Source organism: Cucumis melo, chromosome 1, assembly GCF_025177605.1.
Source record: "Cucumis melo cultivar AY chromosome 1, USDA_Cmelo_AY_1.0, whole genome shotgun sequence".
In the NCBI taxonomy this organism is placed as follows: Eukaryota; Viridiplantae; Streptophyta; class Magnoliopsida; order Cucurbitales; family Cucurbitaceae; genus Cucumis; species Cucumis melo.
Window position 1 is genome coordinate 2,610,990 of NC_066857.1, and position 24,146 is coordinate 2,635,135.

The following is a 24,146-nucleotide window of genomic DNA, read 5'->3' on the forward strand; positions in this document are numbered from 1 at the left end:
AGCTTTTCTCAATCAAAGAGAAAGGACTCACATTCATCAAAGGAGTAAACCAGTCTAAAGTGTGCAGGTCAAAGGAAAGGCTACACCGTAGGGCTAGAGGTACTATAGATCATCCTAACTCCTAATTGGGTTGCTATCCCAGTTGATCTTTTAAATTAGTTTTTAAGTTTGTAACATTTTCTTTTTTTTTTATTTTCGTCAAAATTTGCGAACAAACGTGTGAAATCATCCCAAGCACTACTGCGACATAAAAGAAAATTTATTGCAAATTGCCGTGAATTTGCAAGATTTAAGCGACGAAAAGATAAATCGTTCCTAATTTCGCAACAAATTGATATTTCATCGCTACAATTTCATTGCTATTGTTGTACGTAGGGCTTTCCCCGCTTTAAATAAATTTACATTATTGCCACACGAATGTCAAACTTGTATATATTTTCCTATCTAGATTTTTAGCACCTAACGACAACATTTTCTATAATTCTTTCATGGGGTCTAACATGTTTGGTCATGCATATATGTTTTCAAAACCCATCTATCTATATCATAATACCAAAAAGAAAACCCTAATATAATATTTGTTTACAATTTTGAAAATATTTATGAAAAGTAAGAAACAAAGACAAAAATATAAAGCAAATCAAATACTAGGAATATCACCTAACAACCCTATATAGTGATGCCATCCATGGTTTTGGTTTTTGTTTTTCCCTTTGAATTCATTTATTAGGTGGAACATCATAGTTATATTTGCATTAAACAAAAACCCATTAGTTCAAAACTTTAATTTATATCTACATTTACTAAAAACAAATACAAAAGTGACTTCCAATAATACAAATCTTTATTTAAAATTTTGAAACTAATTTCTAATTTACTTCAAATTCTTTAAAAGAATTTATTAAAAACAGTACTAAATAAATTAAACTATTCAAAAAAAAAATACGCTATTCTTCTTTTAAAATTAAAACTGTGTACACGACTCTAACAAAAAGTTTGTCCACTAGTTCTTGAAGGTGGACGCGATCCAAACTTAAGGAACGGAGAAAAATAAATAAAATAAAGAGAGAATCGATGATAAGGAAGAGAATTAAGAAATTGGATTAGGTTTAATTAAATATATAGTAATGTATAGTTATATATATATATAGTATACTATATGGCAACAAAATAATAAGATTAATTATTTTAATTGGGCATGCAATTTTTCTAACCCTAAACACTACAAATTGATCAGGATTATGCCGTCAATGGACGGCGTTTAGGACCCCACCTGCCCCTATCATTGCCTACTTTCTACACTTTCCCACTTTATAAAATTATATCTTTCATTTCATTATTATTATTATTATTATTATTATTATTATTATTATTATTATTATTATTATTATTATTATTATTATTATTATTATTATTATTATTATTATTATTATTATTATTATTATTATTATTATTATTATTATTATTATTATTATTATTGTTATTGTTACAAATATCATACACATAAATTAATTAAGAAAAACAACTAACAACATTGATTAAAAACATTGTTTTATGTATGGGTTTTTTTTTTTTGGATAAATTTCTTTTAAAATTAAAATCTAAAAGTGATATATATATAGTCAATTTGATGCTAAATATGATCACTATAGATTGCTTTGTCGTTTTTCTGGTTTCTTTAAAAGAAAAATACTATATATTCGTAAAATTGAGTTCTTATCCTTAAATCATTTGTTTAAAGTTAAATGTGCGTATTTTGATGTATAGTCTCAAAATTTTTGGAAACTTATTTCATTTTCATGGTTATACTTTCAACATCGAACTTTTGAATTAAAAACAAATTATTTTAGTTTTTGTATTTTATTTTACTTTTTAAGTATATCCATTATTCATTGATGTGTTAACCTGAACCTATATTGATGTGGGAAGTAATTTAATGAATATTAATTATAAAACGAATAAATTTTGTTATTTTTTTAATAAAAAGAAAAAATTTGAGAGAGAATAATAATCTTATCTTAAAATTTTAAACGGTAAAATATTCATTTTTAAAAGTTTAAAAACCAAAATTAAAATAAAGTAGGTATAGTTTGGGAACTATATATTGTTTTTATTTTTTGGTTTTAAAATCATGTCTATTTTATCACAATTCTTGGATAAACTTTCACTTTTTTTTTTGTTGGTCAGAAAATCCACACAATTATGAGTCATTTTTTTTAATAGAAAATGAAATCAAGTTTTTGAAACCTACTTTCCCTGTTTCAAAAACATTTATAACAAAAATATTAGTAAAAGTAGTTTTTACGACCTTACTAAAATAAAATGATTATCAGATCAAGTGAATGATATGTTTTTTAAACCGAGACTAAACGACTGAGAAAAAAAATAAGTAACCAAGCCTATGTGTTATAACTCGAAACACACAATCAATATTGAAACTTCACACTATGTTGACCTAAAAAAAATGGTTATTAAAAAAGAAAGATCTAAATTACATAATACATAAAAGGCAAAAGCAAACCCTAAAAATGGAATATGAAAGAGAGAGGAAAAGGGAACATAAAATACAAAGACAAAACTAAAAAACCGCCATGAAAGCCTAAAAACAATGGCTTTAATGGCAACAATGACGCACCAAACTAAGGAGGGGAAAGAGATCAAAAAACACGTCTCAAATCCCTTCCTTCCATGGTTCTTCTTCACAATAAACATAAAAATCAAGAATTTCATCAAAGAAATTCCATCTTTATGATGCCTAAAACTAAAACCATTGGATTGGTCTTCCAAAAACATTCGACCAAAATCGGACTACTGCTATCACCGAATCATCCAATGGAGTAAAAATTCAGTAAAAAAAAAAAAAAAAAAGAAGAAAAGAAATCTAAATTTTCAATCTTGATCTTTCCATAAGAAAAGCTTCATCGGAGCAGACGTAGACGAAGACGAAGCCGATTCAGAAGTTTCAATCTTGTTCTGATTGTCGTTGGATTCGTTCATCTGATGCTCATTTGAAGAACCAAATGGGATTTGTGATTGAAGAACTAAATTGTTTGTTGGGTCTAGATTATCCCAAACAGCGCTTCCTGGACCCCAACCGGCCGGAATCGCATTAAACCAAGCCTCTTCCATTTCTCCCCATACCATCTCTGTCTGCTCAGATGCGCAGCTGCCGCTCTCCGTCAAGTCGTTATTTGGTTTTTCTTCTTCTGGCGGCTGAAGAACGATAACGCTTTCTGGATGAGCTTCCTCTGTTATTGGAATTGTAAGCTCTGTTTCCGCCTCTGTTTTTGGAATGTCTTTCTTGATGAAACGATCAGGGAAATTGAGTCGAGCATTTTCGCCTCGTAATTTGAAGGCTTCGCGATCGTAAGCCATGGCAGCGTCTTCGGCGGTGTCGAAAGTGCCGAGCCAAAGACGAGTTCGGTTACGAGGGAGACGAATTTCAGCCACCCATTTCCCCCAATGCCGCTGTCGAACTCCTCTGTAAAGCTTAGTGGCACTTATGGGCTGCAATGGCGGCCGAAACAAATTACCTCCATCCGGGCCGAATCTACTCATCATCATAGCTCTTCCTCTTGGACTCAAATGAAACGCATCGCTACAGTACTTGAAAAGTCTCTGCTGCGATGCCACCGGGTCGCCGTTGACGAAGTATGGCGGAAAGCCAAATCCCTGTTGTTGGTTGGAACTAAAAGAAATCATCTGTTGCTCCGGAGACCCGAACGACGTAAAGGGAGAGGAAGAAGAAGAGGAGGAAGAAATCGGATGTTGAGAATTGAACTGTGTTGTTGTTGTTGTTGTTATTGATGATTGTTGAGATGCTTCGAAATCGAAAGGAAATTGGATTTTAGAAGAAGGGGGAGAAAGAGAAACAGGGGAATGAAGAAATGGGTTATGAAAATTTGAACTGCAGATTTTCTTGAGAGGTCTTCTAGACAAGAAAGCATCATCTAAAACTGGCTTCCATTGTTGCCTCTCCAAGCTAACTGCTGCAACGTTTTTCCCTTTCTCAATCTTCTTCTCTGGATTCTTTGCATCGATAACCATCTTCAGTTTCCCTGTTCTCTTATCCTCCGCCGCCATGGATAGAAACAGAGAACTTAATAATAACTAAACTAACACCTCTCGCTCGCAAAATATCAATAAAAACAGATTGGAAAAATTCAAGGAACAAAGCGTGGAAGAGAATTTAAGAATGAAGTGGATGGAATTGGGATTGAAACAGGGTTTTATCCGATTGAAGAAAAAACAGAGTCGGATAAGGAACCCATTAGATGGAGGGAGGGAGCGGCGAAGATGCGGTGAGTGGACGGGGGAGGATGCGGCGGGGTGTTGAATTGAAAGAGAAAAAGAAAAAAAAGAAAAGGAAGGATTTGGGAGTTTTGTGAGAGGAAGAAGAAAGAGGAAGAGTTAAGTTTATAAGTTTGAATTGAGAGAAGAGAAAAAGATTTTGAAGTATGGATGAATGGCAGAGAAAGAGAGAGAATAAGTTTAAATGTTGTGGTTGGTCAGCTACGAGACAGGGCCCCACTAACCCATTTATTCTTTCTTTCTTTCTTTTTTTCTCTTTTTTCTTTTTCCTTCTCAATTTTCATTTTCTCTCAATCTTAGATATTTTTATTAATGTTCATTTATAACCTTGTCTTTTGGCCTAAATCTCCTATTCTAATTCTACCTTAATTAAAATATAGTTTGTGTTTGAGTTATAATGATATGTATTTGATAAAGTTTATGTTTTGAAATTTATAATAGTTTAGTGAATAACATGAAAAATCTCTTCAAAATTAAGTTTAAAAGACTTAACCTAATCCTAAAGTTTATAAAAGAAAAGTAATTTTTTGATTAGTTTAACATTTGTAAGAGTTTTTATTAATTTTTTATAATATCCTTTTAGACTAAATCATAAAAAATGTCAATATTTGTGTTTTGTGTAAAAAAATATTAGTTTAGGATTTGAAGCATTAGAGTTTTGTTTAAAAAATATTCTAAACTATTGAAAAGTTTCATAAAAGTTGTGAAAAAAGAGAATTAAAAATACTACCATTAATCCAATTTTTATATCAAATTTCTTAGCATTCAAAAATTTTAAGTTAAAACGACGTTTTTAAATTTCCATCGATATGTGATATTTTTGCAGATATTTTCACATTTTCATTGGTTCGATATCGATAGAGAGGTGAATCGATATTTTCATTATATCTCAAAAAAATCCACAAATCACAAAAAAAAAAAAAAAATCAAAATGACACTAACATAATATAACGTAAACAATAAGCATGTGCACTTATTTAAAAATAATAAAATATTTATTCAATAATTTAAATTTATAGTTTTTTGGGAAATAACCATGGAAATCGAAATTTTGTAAACCTTTGATACTTTAAACCTTAGTTAAAATATAAGATTCCACAAAATTTCACAAAGTTCCAAAATAAAATTCTCTTCTTAAAACATACTAAAACAATAATTAGTCAAACAAGAAAAATCTCACACTATATATTAATAATTAAATACATTTTTATTCGAAAATTAACTGTATGTTAATTACAACAATGACTGTAGATATTAGTTACGTTCGTGATCTATTGATGTGTGTAAATAGCCAAATAATTTAAGTCTATGATTTTAACTTAAAATTTAGGTTTTATTTTGGTTGGTGAAAATTTTTGTGTAAAATTTGGATCAATGAGAGTTCTTTTTTTTTTTTTTTTTTTTAATTCAAGGATATTTATGAATCTTTTTCAATAGTTTAGTGATATTTTTTAAACAAAACTTTAACGGTTTTCATCCAAAATTAACAATAAGAGTATTTTTTACATAAAATACAATGTTAGTAAGAACCAAATCAACTGGTAAAATGAAAGGGATAAAATATCACAAAATCAAAATATATACATGAACAAAATCATTACCAACTAACATTTGAGGACTTTTATAGAAGTTTAAGAACATAGTGTAATTTTAAATCTAGATGGTTAAGAAGCTTATGAACTTTCAATTTTCTAATAATTAGGATACTAGTTTTTGAAAAGAATGATAATATTAGGTATAAAATTAAATTTTGTTATGTAAGACCAACTTTGAATGGAAAATAATAAATGTAGTATGTACATGAGTGTTTGAATTTTTTGAGAGATAAAAATGTTTGGAGCTAAGTCCTTAGAGTAAGAAGATCAATTATCCAATCTTAAGGATGCTATAATAAAAAATAAAGTTATAGGAGAAGAAGTAAATCAATAAAGTCCCAAATTGTTATCGATTAAACTTGGATAAAAAATTTGTTTCTTGTTTTTTATTTTTGAAATTAACCATATTTGCTCGGTTTTTTTTTAGAAATTTTCATAAATAAAGTTAGTCATTTTTTAAACATTTTAAGTTTCCCTTCTGTTATCGTCTATTTTCTTTTCCTTTATTCTCGTCTTCGTCTGTTCCATCGTCTTTCATTATTTTCTTTTTTGGTTCAAGATTGTGTATCAAATATAAAAAATAAATCGTTTAGATTTGGAGCCAAATCTAAATATAAACAATTGTGTACCAAATAATCAGAAGGCATGGTTGATAGGACATTTTTCATATTTTCGATGGTAGGTCTGCGGCCTTTTTCCGTTTTTTAAATTGTTTGTAAATATTTTGTTATATTTTAAAAGACCCCTATTTTTAATAATAATTTGTATATTTTTTAAGTACAATGATTGAACTTTTATTCCTATTCAAAAAACAAAAGCAAGTTTTTATGAGTTATTTTTTTTTTCAAAAATTGGCTTGATTTTTTAAGCAATTGGTAAAAATTAGATAACAAAGACAAAAAAATAAAATAGTTAAATGGTTACCAAACAAGACCTTCACATTTAAGTTTTGTATTTTTAATACTTAACTTGTTTTTTCCAAAATTTTATTCCACAAATCTAAAATCTCTATTCGAAACAATTGAATCTTTAGTTTATCTTTTATAAAAAAAAAAAAATTCGAAACTACTTTTTTAGAATCTATTTGATAACAATCTTTTATCAAATTATGTTATAATTGATAAAAGTATTTTGTCTTCAAATATTAATTTGGTCATTTAATAAAACCTTTGTCAGGATAATGTAACAAAATACAAACTATTTACGATATAGCAAAACCTATAAAGTTAGCCATTTTTTAAATATTTGAAGTTTCTCTTCCATCTTTCTTTTACGGTTCGTCTTGCTTCTGCTATTTCTTTCATCGTTTTTCTTTTGCAATTTCGTATTTTTTCTTTTCTATTTTTTTTCGCAATTTCTTTCCATCATCTTTCTTATTTTTCAATTATTTATTTACGTCGTTTAATCTTTCCTTCATTTTTCTTCTTTTTCTTTTTTTTTTTTCGTTTTTCTGTTGTCTTTCTACTTTTCCTCCTCTTTTCTTTCGCTGCGATTTCTTTCCATCGTCTTTCTTCTTTTCCTTCATCATTTAGATTGGAGTAGGCAAATGTAAATGATAGTTTTAAAAAAAATAAATAAAAAAAAAATAAAAGATCGTATATAAAGAATCTTGAAAACAAAAAACTATTTGGATTGGAGTAACTAAATGTAAACGATCTGTGTAAAACATGTAACCGATTGTGTAAAGAAATCTAAACGATCGTGTAACCAAATTAAACGATCGCGTATAAATTGTAACTATATATCTAAACATCAAACAATAACCAAATCTAAATGATTACAAATATATTGCGCGCATTATTAACCACGTGGTTGATATGACATTTTTAGTATTTTATACGGTGGGTCTATGAGTTTTTTCCATTTTGAAATTATTCTATAGAGCGTAAATATTTTGCTACTATTTTATATTTTTGAAAAGACCCTAAACAAAAAACAATAAATGTATAATAAATTAGGTACGTTATAGCTTATCTCTTGAGCGTGTATATATATATATATAGGGAGAGAGAAAATAATTATTTTTAGTTTAACAAGCATTTAAAATATGACCCTAATTTAAAATTATGTTAAATAAGTGAAGAAAGTAAATGAAAATTAAAACAAATAAATAGAAGATAAAAAACTTTGAATAGATAAGTACTAAATAAGTAAATATATATTATGTGATGGAAGTGCTCCCACGCGCCCCCCCGCCCCCCCCCCCCCCCCCCCCCCCCCTTTCTCACTTTCGGCGGAAAATGGTTCGGTTCCGTATTTCATAATAAATATATAATATATAATATATATATATATTTATTACAAAAGTCAAAGTGTGTTTGTGGAATTCTTAAAAGTCAACAACACACAAACACTAATGTCGGTTACTACTGCCACGTGTCCCTCTTTCATTCTTAGACCTTTTCTTCCCCAACTAAAACTAATTACTAAAAAGAAGCAAAATATCATCTCCTATCCTTATCTTTTTGTCTTCTTAAATATCTCTCTATTCATTATTAGATAAAATAAAATTTAGTTAATTATTTTTATGTTTTGGGGTTTAGGGTTTATGAAATCACTCACACGATTCGGTTTAGATTATGTTTTTTAATACCAATTGATGAGAACAATGAAACTTTTATTATCTTTCACAATGATATGATATTATCTAATTTTGACGTAAAATTGTTGCGACTTTGCTTTTGGGTCATCTAAAATACCTTATACGATACGAATTAAGATGTAATTTGTTTTTATATCTCACTATAACCAATTTGAAATTTTAGTATGAATTTTAATATGATCAAGAATTTGAAAAACTAAAAGTAAAACATTTTTTTGTTTCTTAAATTTGATATAATTTTGAAATGTTATTTGAAGTGTTTAAAATGATCCATTAGTGACTTTGCATTCTCGATGATTGAAAACTATCGACGTTTGTGTGTCAGATTTGAAAACTATATTTTTAAATGGTTATGAACGTACGTTAAGTTGGAGGAGGTTATGACTAAGGAAAATTATCTTCAATTGTATGAGATCCTTTGAAGTGAAACTAAAAAAAACAAACTCATGAGATTTGTAGAGATAATTTGGAAAATCGTTCACAGTGACTGACAAGTATTTAAACCTGAATAATATCGAAAAATACAAAAATATCTTATCATTGGCATGAATGGTGGTGATGTTTGAATCCAACGTTGTCTTGAAAGAAAAAAAAAATCAAAGAAACACATTAAAATAGGTAGGTGTATTGTCCTCCAATTGGCCAAGCTGGAAAAGCAACATGAATCTCCTCGAACACCAAATTCAATTATAAAAATTTAAAAATAAATTAAGTCAACTCCATTTCTGCTGGAAAGCTTCAACTTTAATCCATCACAAAAACAAAAACAAAACAAAACAAAACATCATTAGTAATATATATATATATATATATATATATATATATATATATATATATATATATATATATATATATATATATATATATAGTTATCTTCTTATTGGCCCATTTCCAGCTATGGCTCTCTGCTATTAAATTATTGCAAATTCTTCCTTTCCTTTAAAGAAATTCATAGGTTCCTTCTTGTGTTCTTCATATTGTTCTTCTTTGTCATTTGCTTCTACAGTTTCTTCCACTACTTACTTTGTGGTGTTTAACAAACTTTTTCTTTTTAAAAAAAGAAATACAAGATAAGTTACAAAAACCAAACCAACTTCTCGAATATGGTAGTTCTTGCAATTATACCCTCAAACTTATACATTTGTTAAAATTAATTAGATCTTCAAACTAATCAAGATTCAATTTTTAATTGGTCCAATTTTGGCATATGGATAATTGATATTCTTCTTTCAAGTGGGAATTCCATTTTTCCACAATCTTCTTAAGGAATTTATACTAAGTGGTCAGTGGAGTTGAACAAGTTCATGAATCCTTTTTTTTCTTTTTCTTTTTTGGTTTGTTTACAAGTAAAGCAACTTCACTTACCAAACTCCACAATGGGTTACATCTGAATTTTGATATTCTTCAGAGCATTTTTGACTCATCCGTCCTATCTGTATTGAAACTGAAAATTTGACTTCTATAAATAATATTTGATTACAATGGTAGTGGATTTTTTTTTTTCCTTTTCATGATAATGTAATAAAATACATATCTTTTTCTCTTTCTTCTATTGTTACTGAAGTTGTTGCTAGTTGCCTCTTTTCATTGATCTTTGCAAATACTCTCTCTTCAAAGATATGAATTCGACTGCGATTTCGTCGTAATCCGGCAACTTTGGATGAACATGGCTTGGATACTTATGGGCACCTTTCATACATTTTGTGAACTTAGAAGGTTCATGCTCTTCTAGTTTTGTATTAGTTTCCTTGTTTTCATCTGGCTGACAATGAGAGTAAACAAAAACATCATAAACCACTGTTCCAATCCCATAATTTCTTTGCTCTTTTGCCCTCGAAAACGTAATGAATTCAATCTCCTCATTTGATTCTGCATTCCACAAATGTTTGCTAGACAAATCATAATCCAAACGATTAGCTTCTGAAGACCGAATAATATAATAATCTGTTCTACACTCAGAATAGACATAACATTGCTGCTCCAAGCTGTAGTTTTGCAGTTCAAATGACAAGCTGTGGCATGATAAGCAACAACACTTCGTGAATTTCTTCTTTGTATGATTTAGGCTATGATTCTCTTGCTCTCGACACATAAATTTTCTACTCGGTTCTTTCGGAGGTCCATTTATAATCTGATTAGATCTTCCAGAAACTGATTTTTTATTTGAAGCATCATGCTTTTCTATGAGACTTTGGTCATCTCTATCACGAACATTTTCTTCTCTCGTGCTTGTAATATGTGGTTTGAACTTAAAGAATCTCTGATCCAACAAGTCTCCAAATTCTGTCGAGGGGTCAGAAAGCTCAACAACATCATCGAAATAAACGATAGCTTCTTCACAAAATGGAAGGAATTCAGACGAGGATGCATCATTTGGAAAAGATTGACAAACTGAAGAGCTGGAAGAGGTAGAATGACACCAAGGATCCAAGACGCCACAATTGCTGTCTCGTGCTGAATCGAGAGATATTACGACTCTCTCCAACTCTTCTGATTCTACTTTTCCCTCAACAGTAGTTTGATCTTCATTCTGCAGTACCTATAAAGGTTTAAAAATTCATATTAACTAATTCAAATGTCACTTCGTTACTTGAAATTAAAGGCAGAGTTTTGATATCGGCAAAATAAGAACCTGTTTTTGATCCGAATCCGGACGGTATTCAAGAGCCAAAACTGCTGGACAAAAGCAATCTCTTGCTATTTCATTGATTAATCTTTGCTTCTCATGATTTGAAACAGACTGCATTACAAGCTTCTCTTTGATCTACACAAAACCAAACCAATGAATGTTTCAATATTCATACCCAAAAATTCCTTGAACAACTAATCAAACAACTACTGACCTGTTTGTTCACAAGATTTCCAGGACTTAATTCAACGGCAGCCACAGCGAAACTCTTTCCGAAACGCTCCTCGAACAGCATTCGAACACATTTAAGTTCAGGAAAATCCCCAAATCTCGCTGAGGCAAATATGAGACTTGAAATTGCTTCAATAACATCATCAGGGCAGGTCCTAAAAACCACAGATTTATATGTTTTTTTTTTCACAAATCAAAACTCCTTTAAAATGGTAACAATAAATTATACATACTTGTGTTTCCTGACATGGGAAAACTTCACCAAGATGAATTCACATAAATTTTCAATCAAATCATAAACCTCCATCAATGTTTCATCTTGAAGAAGCTGCTCCACCTGATATTAGAAACAAAATGAACCAAAAATTCTAGTAAACAACTGAATCAAAGAGTATTCTCTTGAATTTTAACATACCCTTTTGAAAGCAATTTGTTGATAGCCATTGTTAATAAGCTCACACAAATCTTCACGTAATAGCTTAACAATTGAATATCTCTTCTTCTTGAGCAACTTAAGCCGGCATAAAGCTGTTTTGATCAGCTTCTTACTGTATCACATTTCATAAACAAAAATCAAACACCTTTGCAAACATAAAAAAAAAAAGCACTAGAATTGAAAGGATGTGATCAAAATTGAGAACCCCACCATTTTGAAGCTTTTCTCCACCCAAATAGAAAGCCAAACATGTTAGTGATTATTACACTGTGTTAGGAAGTTATTTTGGAGAAATGGGTTTGAAAATTTAAGAGAAAGTGAGAAAAAAACGGTTTGTAGTCAGTGATTATTACATAAAAAGTTAGTCTAAAATTAGGATGTTTAAGAACAGAGATGGAACGTGGGATGAACTTAACCGAAATTCATGGCTTATTGAACGCTGGAAAAAAGCTATCCTTTTTAACTCCATCTAACAAGATATATTTGAAGAATTGGAAGATCAGCAGAAATACGACCTAAGTTACAAACTGTGGTTAAATATTCTGAATACAATTAAGCTCTGTGTTTCACCTGCCTTGGAATAGATTAAGAAAGTAACTAATCCTACAATTCTCTGTCATTTCTCATTTCTACATTAATTTTAGAAATTCTTTTGAATTGATCATATAAGAAATGGGGGGTTTTGGTTCTGTTTTTAACCCTCTTTCTATACGCTGCACTCAAACCAACAAAAAGAAAAACTATTTCTTATGAACATGCAAAAGTTTTCTGGTATATTAAAGAAAAATACTTGTGCTTACATTATTTACAATCATTCTTTTAGATATCTTCATTTACTAATGAGTGCGACTTAATTAGTATAGCTCGAGAATGTCACTTCACCAACTTTTTTTTTTTCTTTTTTTTAAAAGAATATTTTTTAGAATTTCTGTTGTGTGTTTGGAATGGGATTATACAAAGATAGTATCTGTCCATCGATTGTGCCTTTGTATTGTTCTTTCCAACGTCAATCAGTCTTTAGGAGATTTAGTAAAAAGGCCTTGAAGTTCCATCTTTTCTTAATTGAAATAACAAGTACGTATCCCAACGATTTCAAACAAATAGTTTGATGAATCAATTACTTTAAATTCATCCAAACTTCGGATTTTAATAATTATAAACAAACACCGACTTGATTGTAACTCAATCTACATGAACTTGAACTATCCATTTTAAAATCGAAGTTAGATCTCTATCGGAAGCAAGTAGAAAAAGAAAAAGAAAAGAACACAATATATAAGATTAATAAGAACATAGGAAGAGTTAAAAAAGGAATTCCCATTAAATATCACAAAAACGAAAGAGCACCAAAACTATGGGTAAAGCTTTAAGATTCAAAAAGAAGCACCATAAGTATAATTACTCGACAAAATCCCAACTTTCTTATTCGGAGACAAATTATCAACCACCAATGAACAATTAACAAGCACATTAACCTTCTTCAACGACAAACTCCCAATCACCACCGTCACCGGCACTTTCACCTCAACAAGTAGCGGAATTTTCCCACTATGTCTGTTCTGCATCAACGCCTCTTGTAACCCACTTCCAAATTCACTATTCCCACTCAACAAGATACTTATATCCGTCACATTCTTCGACGGCTGCCGGAAATTTGGAATCTTCCCGGAACAGAGCTCCGATTTAGAGTACATAACAGAAACAGAGCTATTTTTGCCATAAATAAAACCAATGTTTTGATTTGGGTTGTCGGCTTTAACGATAACGATGAATTCAGTGTATAAACTGAAATCGGGTTTGACATTGAAGGCATGGACACTGAAATTAGAGACTTTGTAAGAAGGGATTTGGGGGTCGTAATAATAGTAAAGGAAATAGCCGAAGCCGAATAGAGCAAAGATAAGGAAGAAGATGAAACAATAAAAACAACAAATGCATTTTAGACAACAACCAACACCGCCACCACCACCACCACCGTGGGCTTTGGATTGGTAACGAGGGACGTTGCGGCGGTAGGGGGGAGGACGGAGGCTGGTTTGGTGGTGGTTATCGGAAAGCATAACATATTTGGGTTTAGGTGGAGCTTCCATGAGAATGGGAAAGAAAGAGAAGAGATATATTTGAAAATGAAGTTGAAGGGCGTTGACTGTTTGATGGGCATAGCTTTGTTTAAACAAAATGAGGGGGAAAAGGGCAAAACAGAGGCTGTTGTTTGTTTGTTTGTTGGGTTTTTCTTTATTTCTTGTTATTTGTTGTCTTCTGACTCTTTTGGCCAAATTTGGAATGAAAAGTCAAATTAAGAGAAGAAAGATGGAAAGGGATTTGGGTGTTTTTGGGGTTTGCCATTGCTCTGTTTTAGGGGATTTGTTATGTGTTTTGTGGATTCTGAATGAATGGATGAATTTGAGCATTTTTTATGGTTTTGTTGGATTTTTCCTTTTTTATTTCTTGGTTCAAGGTCTATTCTTAAAGGATACCTAACTTATGGTTATGTTTTCCTTAACTAAAACCCTCCATTCATCAATCCAATGGAACAAATAAAATAGAGTTTTTGGTTGAGTTTTGAGAATTATATCATTCGAAGATTAAATTATATATACTTTTAATTTACGAAGTATTTGTTTGTTGAGTTATTATATTTTTTTATAAACATTCCAAAGTAATACACATAAATAATAGTCGTGATTTGTAAATAAATTGTGATAATTTACTATTTTTATAAAAAATAATTTCATTTAAAATAATATTTCAAATTATTTGTAGAGTACAAAATCTTGAAGAATTCCAAATAGAAAAAAAAAAAGGATCATTTTCAAATACAGCAAAATAAAATAAAAATATTTATAACAAATAACAAAATTATAGAAACCGATAAATTTCTATCATTATTTATCAATGTAATTGATAAAATCATTTCAGTATTCTATCAATGTCTACTGTTGATAGAATATGAAATTTTGTTATATTTTTATAAATAATCGGTCAAATTTACTATTTTTGATAATTCCTCTCTAAAACAATTGTCTTAATTGTAATTTGTAATCGAACACTTTTCTTTAGTGAACAATATAAAGATGAATGTCTAGAAGATATACTTAAATTTTGTCATTTGTTTAACATTTATTTGTATTTTTTTCCTTTCAAAAGTTACAATGTAAAATCTTGATTTATGTACACCGACGGATTTAGCATATGTCCGAGGGGGCTTGAGCCCCCCTCAACTTTATTGTTTTTATATAATATATATAAAAAAAACTATTTATTTTCTAATATTTATAGTTAGCTTAGTGATTATTTTGCTTGTTATCCCCTCTCAACCAAAATTCAAATCTTACCTTTGTACTTTTAACCCCTGTAAATATATTTTCTAGATCTGCTACTGTTTATATATACATATTTTAAATTTCCAACAACAACGAAAGACATTACAACAACGTTATTGAATATATTTTAGTTTCTCTTATGTAAAGTTGTATTGAAGAGTTATGGGTGGGGTGTGAGAGAGACAGAGAGATTCGACCAAGACATCAATGAAACCTTAAGAAACAAATGTGGCTGCAGCTGCCTTAATGAAACCTTAAAAATATAATAAAATTTAATGTGGTTGCCTTAAAGGCTTCACCCCCTCTAAAAGGTCTTAACATTTCTTCTTTTCAATCAACAACGTTGGTGTATTTAAACCTCTAATATCTTTGATCGAAAATATAGCATAATTCAGATCCAACACTATAAATAATTTCGTATATCGTTATTGATATATTTTGTTATATTTTTAATTATTTAAAAATGTTGTTATACACTTAAATTACAAGATACAAGGATTTTGTAATTGGTTTAAAATAAACACTCGTGTTCTTACAAAAGTTGTAGTGTTACCATCAACAACCTTTTTTTTTAAAAAAAAAAAAAAAGAATATTTCAAAACAATTCTCGGAGGAAAAATCTGTTGAAATTTTGAAAAGAAATATTTCTACGACGGATGTGATTTTGAAAAGAAAAATTAAAAGTCTACGACTTTTAAAAGAATTGAATTATTTGTTAACAATTTAGTTCAAAAATGGTTGGATGAGAATTCAACTATCAACCTTTAAAATAATATAATTTGTATCTTATTCACTTAACTATACTCAAATATATATTGTGTGTATGTTGAAATCATAATTTTGTTGGATAAAACTATCAACTACATTATTATAATTATATCCACATTGGATGAATTCAAAATCATAAAATCAATTTTTGTAACTAGTTTGTTTTTAATAAAAGTTAAACACGACAAAAGTGATTTTAATAATTTCACAATCAACTCGACAAACCTAGGTAAGAGAAATAACGTCTCTTTAAAAAATTGTTACTCCCTACATATGAATGAAATTCTCAGATCAGTACTACATGCTCTAATGTACTCCTCTGCCACAATAACTCCTACTATAATAGATTCGTGGTTTAATTTTTCATGGTCCATGGCGTTTTGGGGTATTTATGAAAGAGACAAAGATCCATAACAATTTCAACAAGCTTTCAGAACTACATTAATGGCATTCACATCACACTCAACATACAAATTTATTGCCCTCTCTTTTCTATACATTTCAAATTTTCAATACACTTTTCAGTAACAGCTTTTGCCATGTACAAATTACCAACAATTTATTGTTTAACAATTAGTTGAAATGTGCTTTTAGTAAGTGATCATTGACAGGAATCACCTATACAAAATTAGTCCCAAAATAATCACGTTTAAAAGTTTGATACTAGTCATCGACATGATTGTATGGAAATCAAATTTACAACCATCAAATGAAGCTAAATCTTCTTTTATATGAGAACTACTACTTGTGCATCCGTATCTTTGTATAGTCCAGTCCGTCCAAATGTTCATTCACAAATGGTCACTACAAGCTTTTTTTTTAAAAGATATATATTAATATCAAATGAAAATGCTGGAAACCAGATTACCTCATAATAACTATTGATATAAACTTAAACTGTAAGCCACATGGCAGAAGATTTACCATTTTTGGGGCTTTGTTTTGCTCTTTTTCTTCTTTTGTATGCATTTAATGGGAGCATTAATGGCTCTTCACGTTTAAGGAGGCACTTTCTATTCTGATCTTTTGTTTCTTCTCCTTGTTTTAGTTCATAGTTTTGCAAAGCTCGGATTCCCTGTGATCTCATCACTAACAAAAAAAAGACCTGTCTTTTGCCTGTGACTTGCTTCAATTCTCATAGTTTTTCAGAATCTTTCCCTTTATATATCCTCTTCATTTCCTCTCTTTCTTTACACATTTCCCTCTCTCTAAAAACAACTAATTACCTGATCTTAATTTTCTTCAACTTCTACTCTCAAATATCATGAAGCCTTTCACTTGCTTTTCTATTATCTTCATTGGTTTCTTATTATCCTCAACACCCATTTCCTCCAGACGCATTTCTCAACAAAACTCACGTAATTCACTCTCTTTTACCCTTTCTTCTTTCTTTCCTTTTTACTGTCATGAAAAAAGCAAAAACGACAAACAAAGAAAGCATACACAGTATGCAGAAATTTACGTAGTTTACTAATTATATGCATGCTAGCTACAACCACAGCCAAAAAGAGAGTAGTTTTATATAACGAGGTTATAATAGGATTAGTTAGTTTTATATATGACACCCTTTTGAACCCTTTATATGTTTTAGATAAGTATTTTTGAAACATGTCATTTAATTTCTATGTGTAGGTCATGGCCATCACCGCAAGGGGGCAGCATCCTCTGGTAAAGCAGCAATGGTAGTGGTGAATGAGAAGGTGACGATGATGACGATGGGGAGAAAAGGAACGGAGACGGTTGAAGTAGCAGGGTCGAGCTTGCCGGATTGTTCACATGCGTGTGGCTCATGCTCGCCTTGCAGATTAGTGATGATAAGCTTCGTGTGTGCTTCACTTCAAGAGGCTGAAACATGTCCAATGGCTTATAGATGCATGTGCAATAACAAGTCCTATCCTGTTCCTTAAATCCAAACCCACTTTTCTTAATTAATTTCGTTGGAACAACTTTACAGGGTTGGATGTATAAGGAAACAAAAATCAAAAAAGTTTTAGTTCTATTGTATTGTATATCCAATATGATTTAGAGAGTACTAACTACAGTGTGATCACCGTCACATTGTATGTACAAATATATCGATCAACTGTAGTTTTTCTACTAACATTTCTTGTTTCTTTCAGTTCTTTTCTTTCTTGATTTTTTTTTGCGAGTATTAATCAGAGAGTTGTAATCAAAGAGCATATATTTGAGTAACATTTTGACAACTTAGATATATTTATGTCTGTTCATGTTATTAATGTATTAATCTCGATAATGTCGACCTACGACTCTAAAATATTATTTCTTAATGATTAATATTTGTTTATTTTAAAATCTGGATAAGAATTCACAATTTTTTAGGGAGGCAAAGGTGACGAAGAATAACTCTACGCCGAATGTTATAATACATTAAATTGTTATTCCTGCTGGCTATTATAATTACCTAAACTAAATTCCTAAATTAATAATTATTAAAAGCTTTTACATAATATTAAATATTATAACATACATAAAATACAATAACACTATGTTATTCTAACAATTTTTTCAGGATAAAAAAAAGTTAACATAACTTAAATATGAACATATAGTATTTACCAAGGAAATTTTATATTTGCTCATGGTCTCTTTTTTCTTTTTCCTTTAAGAACAAAAGCATAGAAATCCATTAGCTTCTGCCACAATAAGGCAAAAGAGATATAAAATGTTTTACATCATGAATACAACTAGTAATCATCCATTCAACAAAGTTACGAACCCAAGTTATTAAACCAAACACCAAAGAAAAAAAAAACACGATGGACGATATGTGTACAAACATTTTATTCTGGCCTCGTAAAGTTACAGACGATTTAGGTATATTTATGTTTAGGATTTAGATGTAGTCAAGAAGATAATGATTTTATTTTTAAAAAAGTCAAATTTTTTTACTACATTACTATTTTTTAATTCGACAATTAGTGAACTACATAAAGATAGATAGAGTCGAACTCAAGTATTCAACTTTTACTTCGTAAAAGGTGAAAATGGTTTTTGTAAAAATTTAGATAAATATTAGAATTTCTAGAATCAATTTTGAATATTTGAAAGGCAAAAAGATTTTATTATTATTACTTTTTTAAAGAACAATTACCTAATTTCCAATGTTTCTTTTAAAATTTGGGCTGGACTCCGACCACAGGCCCAATTATAAATATCAATTTATATAAAAACAAGGGATAGTTGCAAACGTAGCAATTATATTCAAAATAATTAAGTATATAGCAATATTTTTAAAAAAATTGCAAATATAGCAAAATTTGTCAAAATTTATCGATGATAGGAGTCTATTACCGATAGACTATGTAGCAAATATTGGTCTATCACTGATAAACTATAGGAGTCTATTAACAATAGAAGTCTATCACCGATAGATTTTGCTATATTTGCATTTTTTTTAAAATGTTGCTACATGATTAATAATTATTCTAACAATTGCTATCTATTCTAATTACCCTAAAAACAAGGGTAATTATAAAATGTTGTAATTTTTAGAATAATTATTAAGTATGTAACAATATTTTAAAAAAATTTGTAAATAGTATAGTTTATCAGTAAGACTTATGTCGTTGATAGACTCTTATGGTTTATCAGTGATAGACCAACATTTATTACATGGTTTATCAGTGATACTCTTATCATTGATAAATTTTGATAGATTTTGCTATATTTACAATTTTTTAAAAATGTTGCTATATACTTAATTATTTTGAATATAATTGCTACATTTATAACTATCCCTAAAAACAAAAGCTTCTAACAATATCCTAAATTTCTAACGATTACCTAATTATTTATTTATTTATTTGGTACTTAGGTGGAAGATTTGGAGTGGAGTTTTGGAAATTATATCATAATTGAATTAGATGCCATAATTACCTCTTTTGAAAAAAAATAACCATAATTATCTCAATAATAAAGAGGCATAAATAATTGTTGTTTCAATTTACATATTTATAATACTCCATAATTATTCAATAATAGGATTTCATTTCAACTAATAATTACCTAAATACCAATTGTCTGAATTTTTCATAATAATTAATTTTCTTTTTTTTTGGAAAAATAATACTTATTATTTTTTATTGTTTAAGAGAGATTATAAAAAATAAAACATTCGATAGAATATTTATATTTTATAGAAAAATAAATTGAAGTATAATGAAATTTGACTTTCATTAGTTTTGCTATATAAATTATAAATAATTTATCGATTTTTTCTATTTTTAAAAACACCCAATGTTTTAAGTTATTAAACGATAAAATCTTTTTCAATTAAGGGTCGATGTTAAAACTTAGTTACATACTTTTCTCCTTAAATTTTAGAGAAATTATTTTAAATAATAAAATTTTCGAAATTATTTATAAATATAACAAAATATCAAAACCTACCCAACTAAATTACTATTTATATCCGTTTTTTCAATTTTAATTATGTAATCTGAAATATTCCATTTTAATTTTAGTAGTTAATTTTTAATGAAATTCTATTATTTAAGTAATAATTATAATTCTTTTTTTTAAAGAAAAAAAGATATAATATGTGGATAAGTTTCGAAAATGTCAATTGATTATTTTTCTTTGTGAAAAAGAAAACAATAGCAAACAACAAACTTAATGAAAATATGTAGACTAAAATTAAAAAAAAAATATATAGATCAAAATAATATTTTAATCTAAACTTTATATAAATAAACAAGGTATGACATTTAGAAATTAATAAGATAGTCTTATATCATCATCATTATGTTATTATATGCAATAGCTGAAAGGAGTACATCAACACAGTAAAATTCAACAATCATTGAAAACTATTAGGTGATTTTTGTTAGGTTCATTTTCTAGCACACAGTTGAAAAAGTAAGGCATTAATTACAACACTTTAATTTTGGCATTTAAAGTTTGAGGGAAGAAAAAAAAAAGGCATAATAAATATAGTATATGAGAAATGGATGTTGAAGAAAAAATGGAAAAGAGATGTTTGGTATACTTTTATTCCCTACAAACGTACGACATTCCATTATAAGGCCAAAACAACACAACTTAAATAGAGAAATTATCTGACCAACTATGAAATTGAAACCCATCTGATGGCTATTAAGCCAGCTTCATTTGTTACTAAATTCAAGGAACGTCAAATATAATGAAACAGAATGTTATTATGATATTGATATGCACTTCCATAAAACTTAATATCTAATCTAAGTTAGCACTTCTTTTTCCACACAGTTATTACACGTTTTGGCTTCACTGTTAAATGTACCAGCAACCTCAACATTACATCCCGAAACCCTTCACAATCACAATCCTATATACAACACATCAAAACATCCTTGCATGTAGCTGATCTCCCACTATTAATGAGCACACACTCCTATGACTTTGAAGCACCCACGTCAATACCTCTCTCAACTTTGTGCAACGTCCTAACCAACATCATATGATAGTGTCACCAACACTCTAAAGAACAGGCCCACACCACTCATCGAAACTTTAAAATCAAAAGGACAAATTCATATATTAAGAAATCTCTAGGTATAATGTTGGAAAGAAAAGGAGAATATGAGACCTACTGAACTATGTAGCTAGCATGCACAAACTCCACTAGACTTTCTTTTTAGTACAATAACATAATTACAACCGAATCTTCGATCACAAAATCATGTCAAATATCATTACGTTAAATTTATTTCGACAACTTCGTAACTATTAGCTTTTAGATATTTGTTTATTAAATTTTATGTTAAATTACACTAAATAAATTTAAGTTACCTATATATATATTCTGGAAATTTTATTTTATTATCCTTCAATCTTGAAATAAATTTTTAAAAATACTCTTGAATTTTTTTCAAGTTGAGCATATATATACATATACTTCTTTTATAATTACTTTCAATTTCTTTATCATGCTTTTTTATTTAAACAATTGAACTGTTTGTCAAATTCTAAAAAAAAAATACCATTTTCTTTGTTTGACAAACTTTTTAAAACACTTTTAATAAATAATAAAACAAAATGAATCAATAAAGGAACCAAAAATCCAAATAGTTACAAAATAAAAGTTAAAATTTTGATATCATACATCTAAGCATTACTAGAGTGATCAATTAATAATATCATAATATAATGGCTACTTTGAATTATTATTTCAAATACATCATGATATTGTTTTAATTAAACACACTTTCTTCTATATAATTATAACGTCTACTTTTGAATTATTATTTTAAAAGAAAAGGAAAAAGAAAAAGAAGCTGATTTCTTTGCCAAATATAGAACACACTAATCTTCATCCAACCACTTAAACAAAATTTAATGCTCATACTAATAATAGTGGAAAAGTATACAAATGTAATCTATGGGTCATTGGGTTGAGAGATATACTTTTCAATTTACATTCAATGAAGAAATTTAAAGATAGTGGAATAAGTAAGTAATTAGGTTTTGGCTGCATGGGTCATAAGTCTAGCTTGATGCAAAGGTGTGGAAACTATATAGAGAAGAAGTATCCAAAACAAGTTGAGGAACATTATGCTATGTCCAATTAATAACAATAATAATTCTATATAAATAGGGGAATACCATGCATGCACACATCTTAGATAAATAATTGTGGCCTCTATATGAATGGAAAATAAATGTCTCTACTTCTCTAGGGGTTCTAATTTGGCAACTATTTTTAATTTGGTTTTGAAAATTAATCTTATTTTTTCTTGTATTATTATAATGTTATGTGCCATGAGAGTTGAAATCTTAGCTAAATTGATCTAAATTTCAAAAACAAGTTTTTAAAAGGGTTGTTTTCAAATATATAAAATGAACAGGAAAAAAAAATGATAGGTGTTAATAGACTTCTATCTCAGTATCTATCATTAATAGATTTTGAAATGTTGTTATATTTGTAAATATTTTTAGCAATTTTATCATTTGAAATAATTTTTCTTTTTAAATACTACTTTTTTTTTTAGTTTCCAAAATTTGGCTTGGTTTTAAAAGTCGGTCTAAAATGTTGCCAATAAAGCATATGAAAGTGAGATTTGGAGGTTTAGTTTTCAAAAACTAAATATAAAAAATTAAGATCATGTTTGGTAACTAATTCTTTTTATTATTATTATTAGGTTTATTTTCTCTCTGTTTCATACAATGATTTATATGTAATGGTTGAATTCTAGTTTTAAAATCTAATTTTGTTTTTTAATCGTTACTAGAAAATAGATAACAAATAAAGAAAGTTGGAGGGTGAAAATAGTGAAGCAAGAAAACTAAAATAATAATAATGATAATAAATTATAACATATTAAAAAGGTAAAAATAATAAAAATAAAAATTAGGATTTGAATGATAGTTGGTTTGACTATTGGAAAAACAAAGTTGTTTCAAAGTTGACCTTGTGTTTTTCACATAAAAGAAATTAATTTTGATGCTGCCTATTACTTCTATTGTTGTTGATCAATAATTATTTATTAGGCATTATTCTAAAAAGTCTATTGTTCTTTAAGCAAAATTAATTAGCTAAATTTGTGGCGAATGGCAAATTGCAGAAGCAAATTGTATATGAAAATAAAGTGAGAACTTAATTAATTACTATATCTCCACAATCCCTATCTGTGGTGATAGGTTTTGGTATTACCACCATTATCACATTCACTAATTTTGAAGTGTAATTAAATGGAATATAAGAATATTTAAAAACTATTTTAGATAATTATATGTATACCTTGCTTGGATATATTTAGTCTAGATATTACCACCACGTAGGGTAAGGATTAAATCAACCATTAAAATTAAATGATATATCTAAGAGGATATAATATAAATCATTATTTCATATTAAACCTCATATTATCTTGTCTATAAAAGTCAATATTTCACAAATCATCTCTTTGAATTTTTAACGTGTCGAGTTTAGAATGGAATATGAATGAACTGAATTCGTACCTCTCTAAATGAGATAGATCCTAATGACATGAAAGTAAGGTTAGGAAAGACTTGAAAGTTACTCTCCGTGTAAACAAGATCGATGCACCTTTCTTCACGGTAGCTCAATCATAGGAACTCATAGTTAAGCGTGTTTAAGCTTGGAGCAATTGTATGTTGCGTGACTTTCTGGAAATCTTCCTACGATGCATGTGAGTGAGTACAAACTATGTTGAAAAGGGACAACTTTTACTTTAATAAGCCTTTAAGACAAGCAAGAATGATAGGTATCAGGTCATAGGGGAATGTTGGG

General features: G+C 28.9%; 4 protein-coding genes across 4 annotated transcripts; 1 reads left to right on the forward strand and 3 right to left on the reverse strand.

The window, feature by feature from the left end:
- Nucleotides 1–2,450: 2,450 nt before the first annotated feature.
- LOC103495520 (ethylene-responsive transcription factor ERF054) lies at nucleotides 2,451–4,450 on the reverse strand. Its single transcript, XM_008457109.3, has one exon. It carries the CDS (start codon nucleotides 4,081–4,083, stop codon nucleotides 2,890–2,892), a length of 1,194 nt encoding a protein of 397 aa, XP_008455331.1. The 5' UTR covers nucleotides 4,084–4,450; the 3' UTR covers nucleotides 2,451–2,889.
- A 5,584-nt stretch (nucleotides 4,451–10,034) lies between these two features.
- Nucleotides 10,035–12,017, reverse strand: LOC103495691 (uncharacterized). Its single transcript, XM_051079705.1, has 6 exons — nucleotides 12,010–12,017; nucleotides 11,784–11,916; nucleotides 11,602–11,705; nucleotides 11,352–11,523; nucleotides 11,141–11,272; nucleotides 10,035–11,047 (listed from the first exon to the last, which is right to left on the reverse strand). Exons 1-6 carry the CDS (start codon nucleotides 12,015–12,017, stop codon nucleotides 10,079–10,081), a joined length of 1,518 nt encoding a protein of 505 aa, XP_050935662.1. The 3' UTR covers nucleotides 10,035–10,078.
- Nucleotides 12,018–13,177: 1,160 nt separating this feature from the next.
- LOC103495521 (NDR1/HIN1-like protein 6) lies at nucleotides 13,178–13,894 on the reverse strand. The gene has a single exon (XM_008457110.3). It carries the CDS (start codon nucleotides 13,892–13,894, stop codon nucleotides 13,178–13,180), a length of 717 nt encoding a protein of 238 aa, XP_008455332.1.
- A 3,193-nt stretch (nucleotides 13,895–17,087) lies between these two features.
- LOC103495522 (protein EPIDERMAL PATTERNING FACTOR 1) lies at nucleotides 17,088–17,996 on the forward strand. The gene is made up of 2 exons (XM_008457111.3): nucleotides 17,088–17,253; nucleotides 17,528–17,996. Exons 1-2 carry the CDS (start codon nucleotides 17,160–17,162, stop codon nucleotides 17,800–17,802), a joined length of 369 nt encoding a protein of 122 aa, XP_008455333.1. The 5' UTR covers nucleotides 17,088–17,159; the 3' UTR covers nucleotides 17,803–17,996.
- Nucleotides 17,997–24,146: the final 6,150 nt, after the last annotated feature.

Excerpts from the sequence above, each read along its gene's own strand:
- LOC103495520 (XM_008457109.3), bottom strand. The coding sequence starts at position 4,083 with ATGGCGGCGGAGGATAAGAGAACAGGGAAACTGAAGATGGTTATCGAT.
- LOC103495691 (XM_051079705.1), bottom strand. Across the intron at positions 11,706-11,783 it reads AACAAATTGCTTTCAAAAGG|GTGGAGCAGCTTCTTCAAGA; the intron begins GTATGTTAAAAT and ends TTCTAATATCAG. Across the intron at positions 11,273-11,351 it reads GAAATCTTGTGAACAAACAG|ATCAAAGAGAAGCTTGTAAT; the intron begins GTCAGTAGTTGT and ends GGTTTTGTGTAG.
- LOC103495521 (XM_008457110.3), bottom strand. The coding sequence starts at position 13,894 with ATGGAAGCTCCACCTAAACCCAAATATGTTATGCTTTCCGATAACCAC.
- LOC103495522 (XM_008457111.3), top strand. The coding sequence starts at position 17,160 with ATGAAGCCTTTCACTTGCTTTTCTATTATCTTCATTGGTTTCTTATTA. Across the intron at positions 17,254-17,527 it reads CATTTCTCAACAAAACTCAC|GTCATGGCCATCACCGCAAG; the intron begins GTAATTCACTCT and ends TTCTATGTGTAG.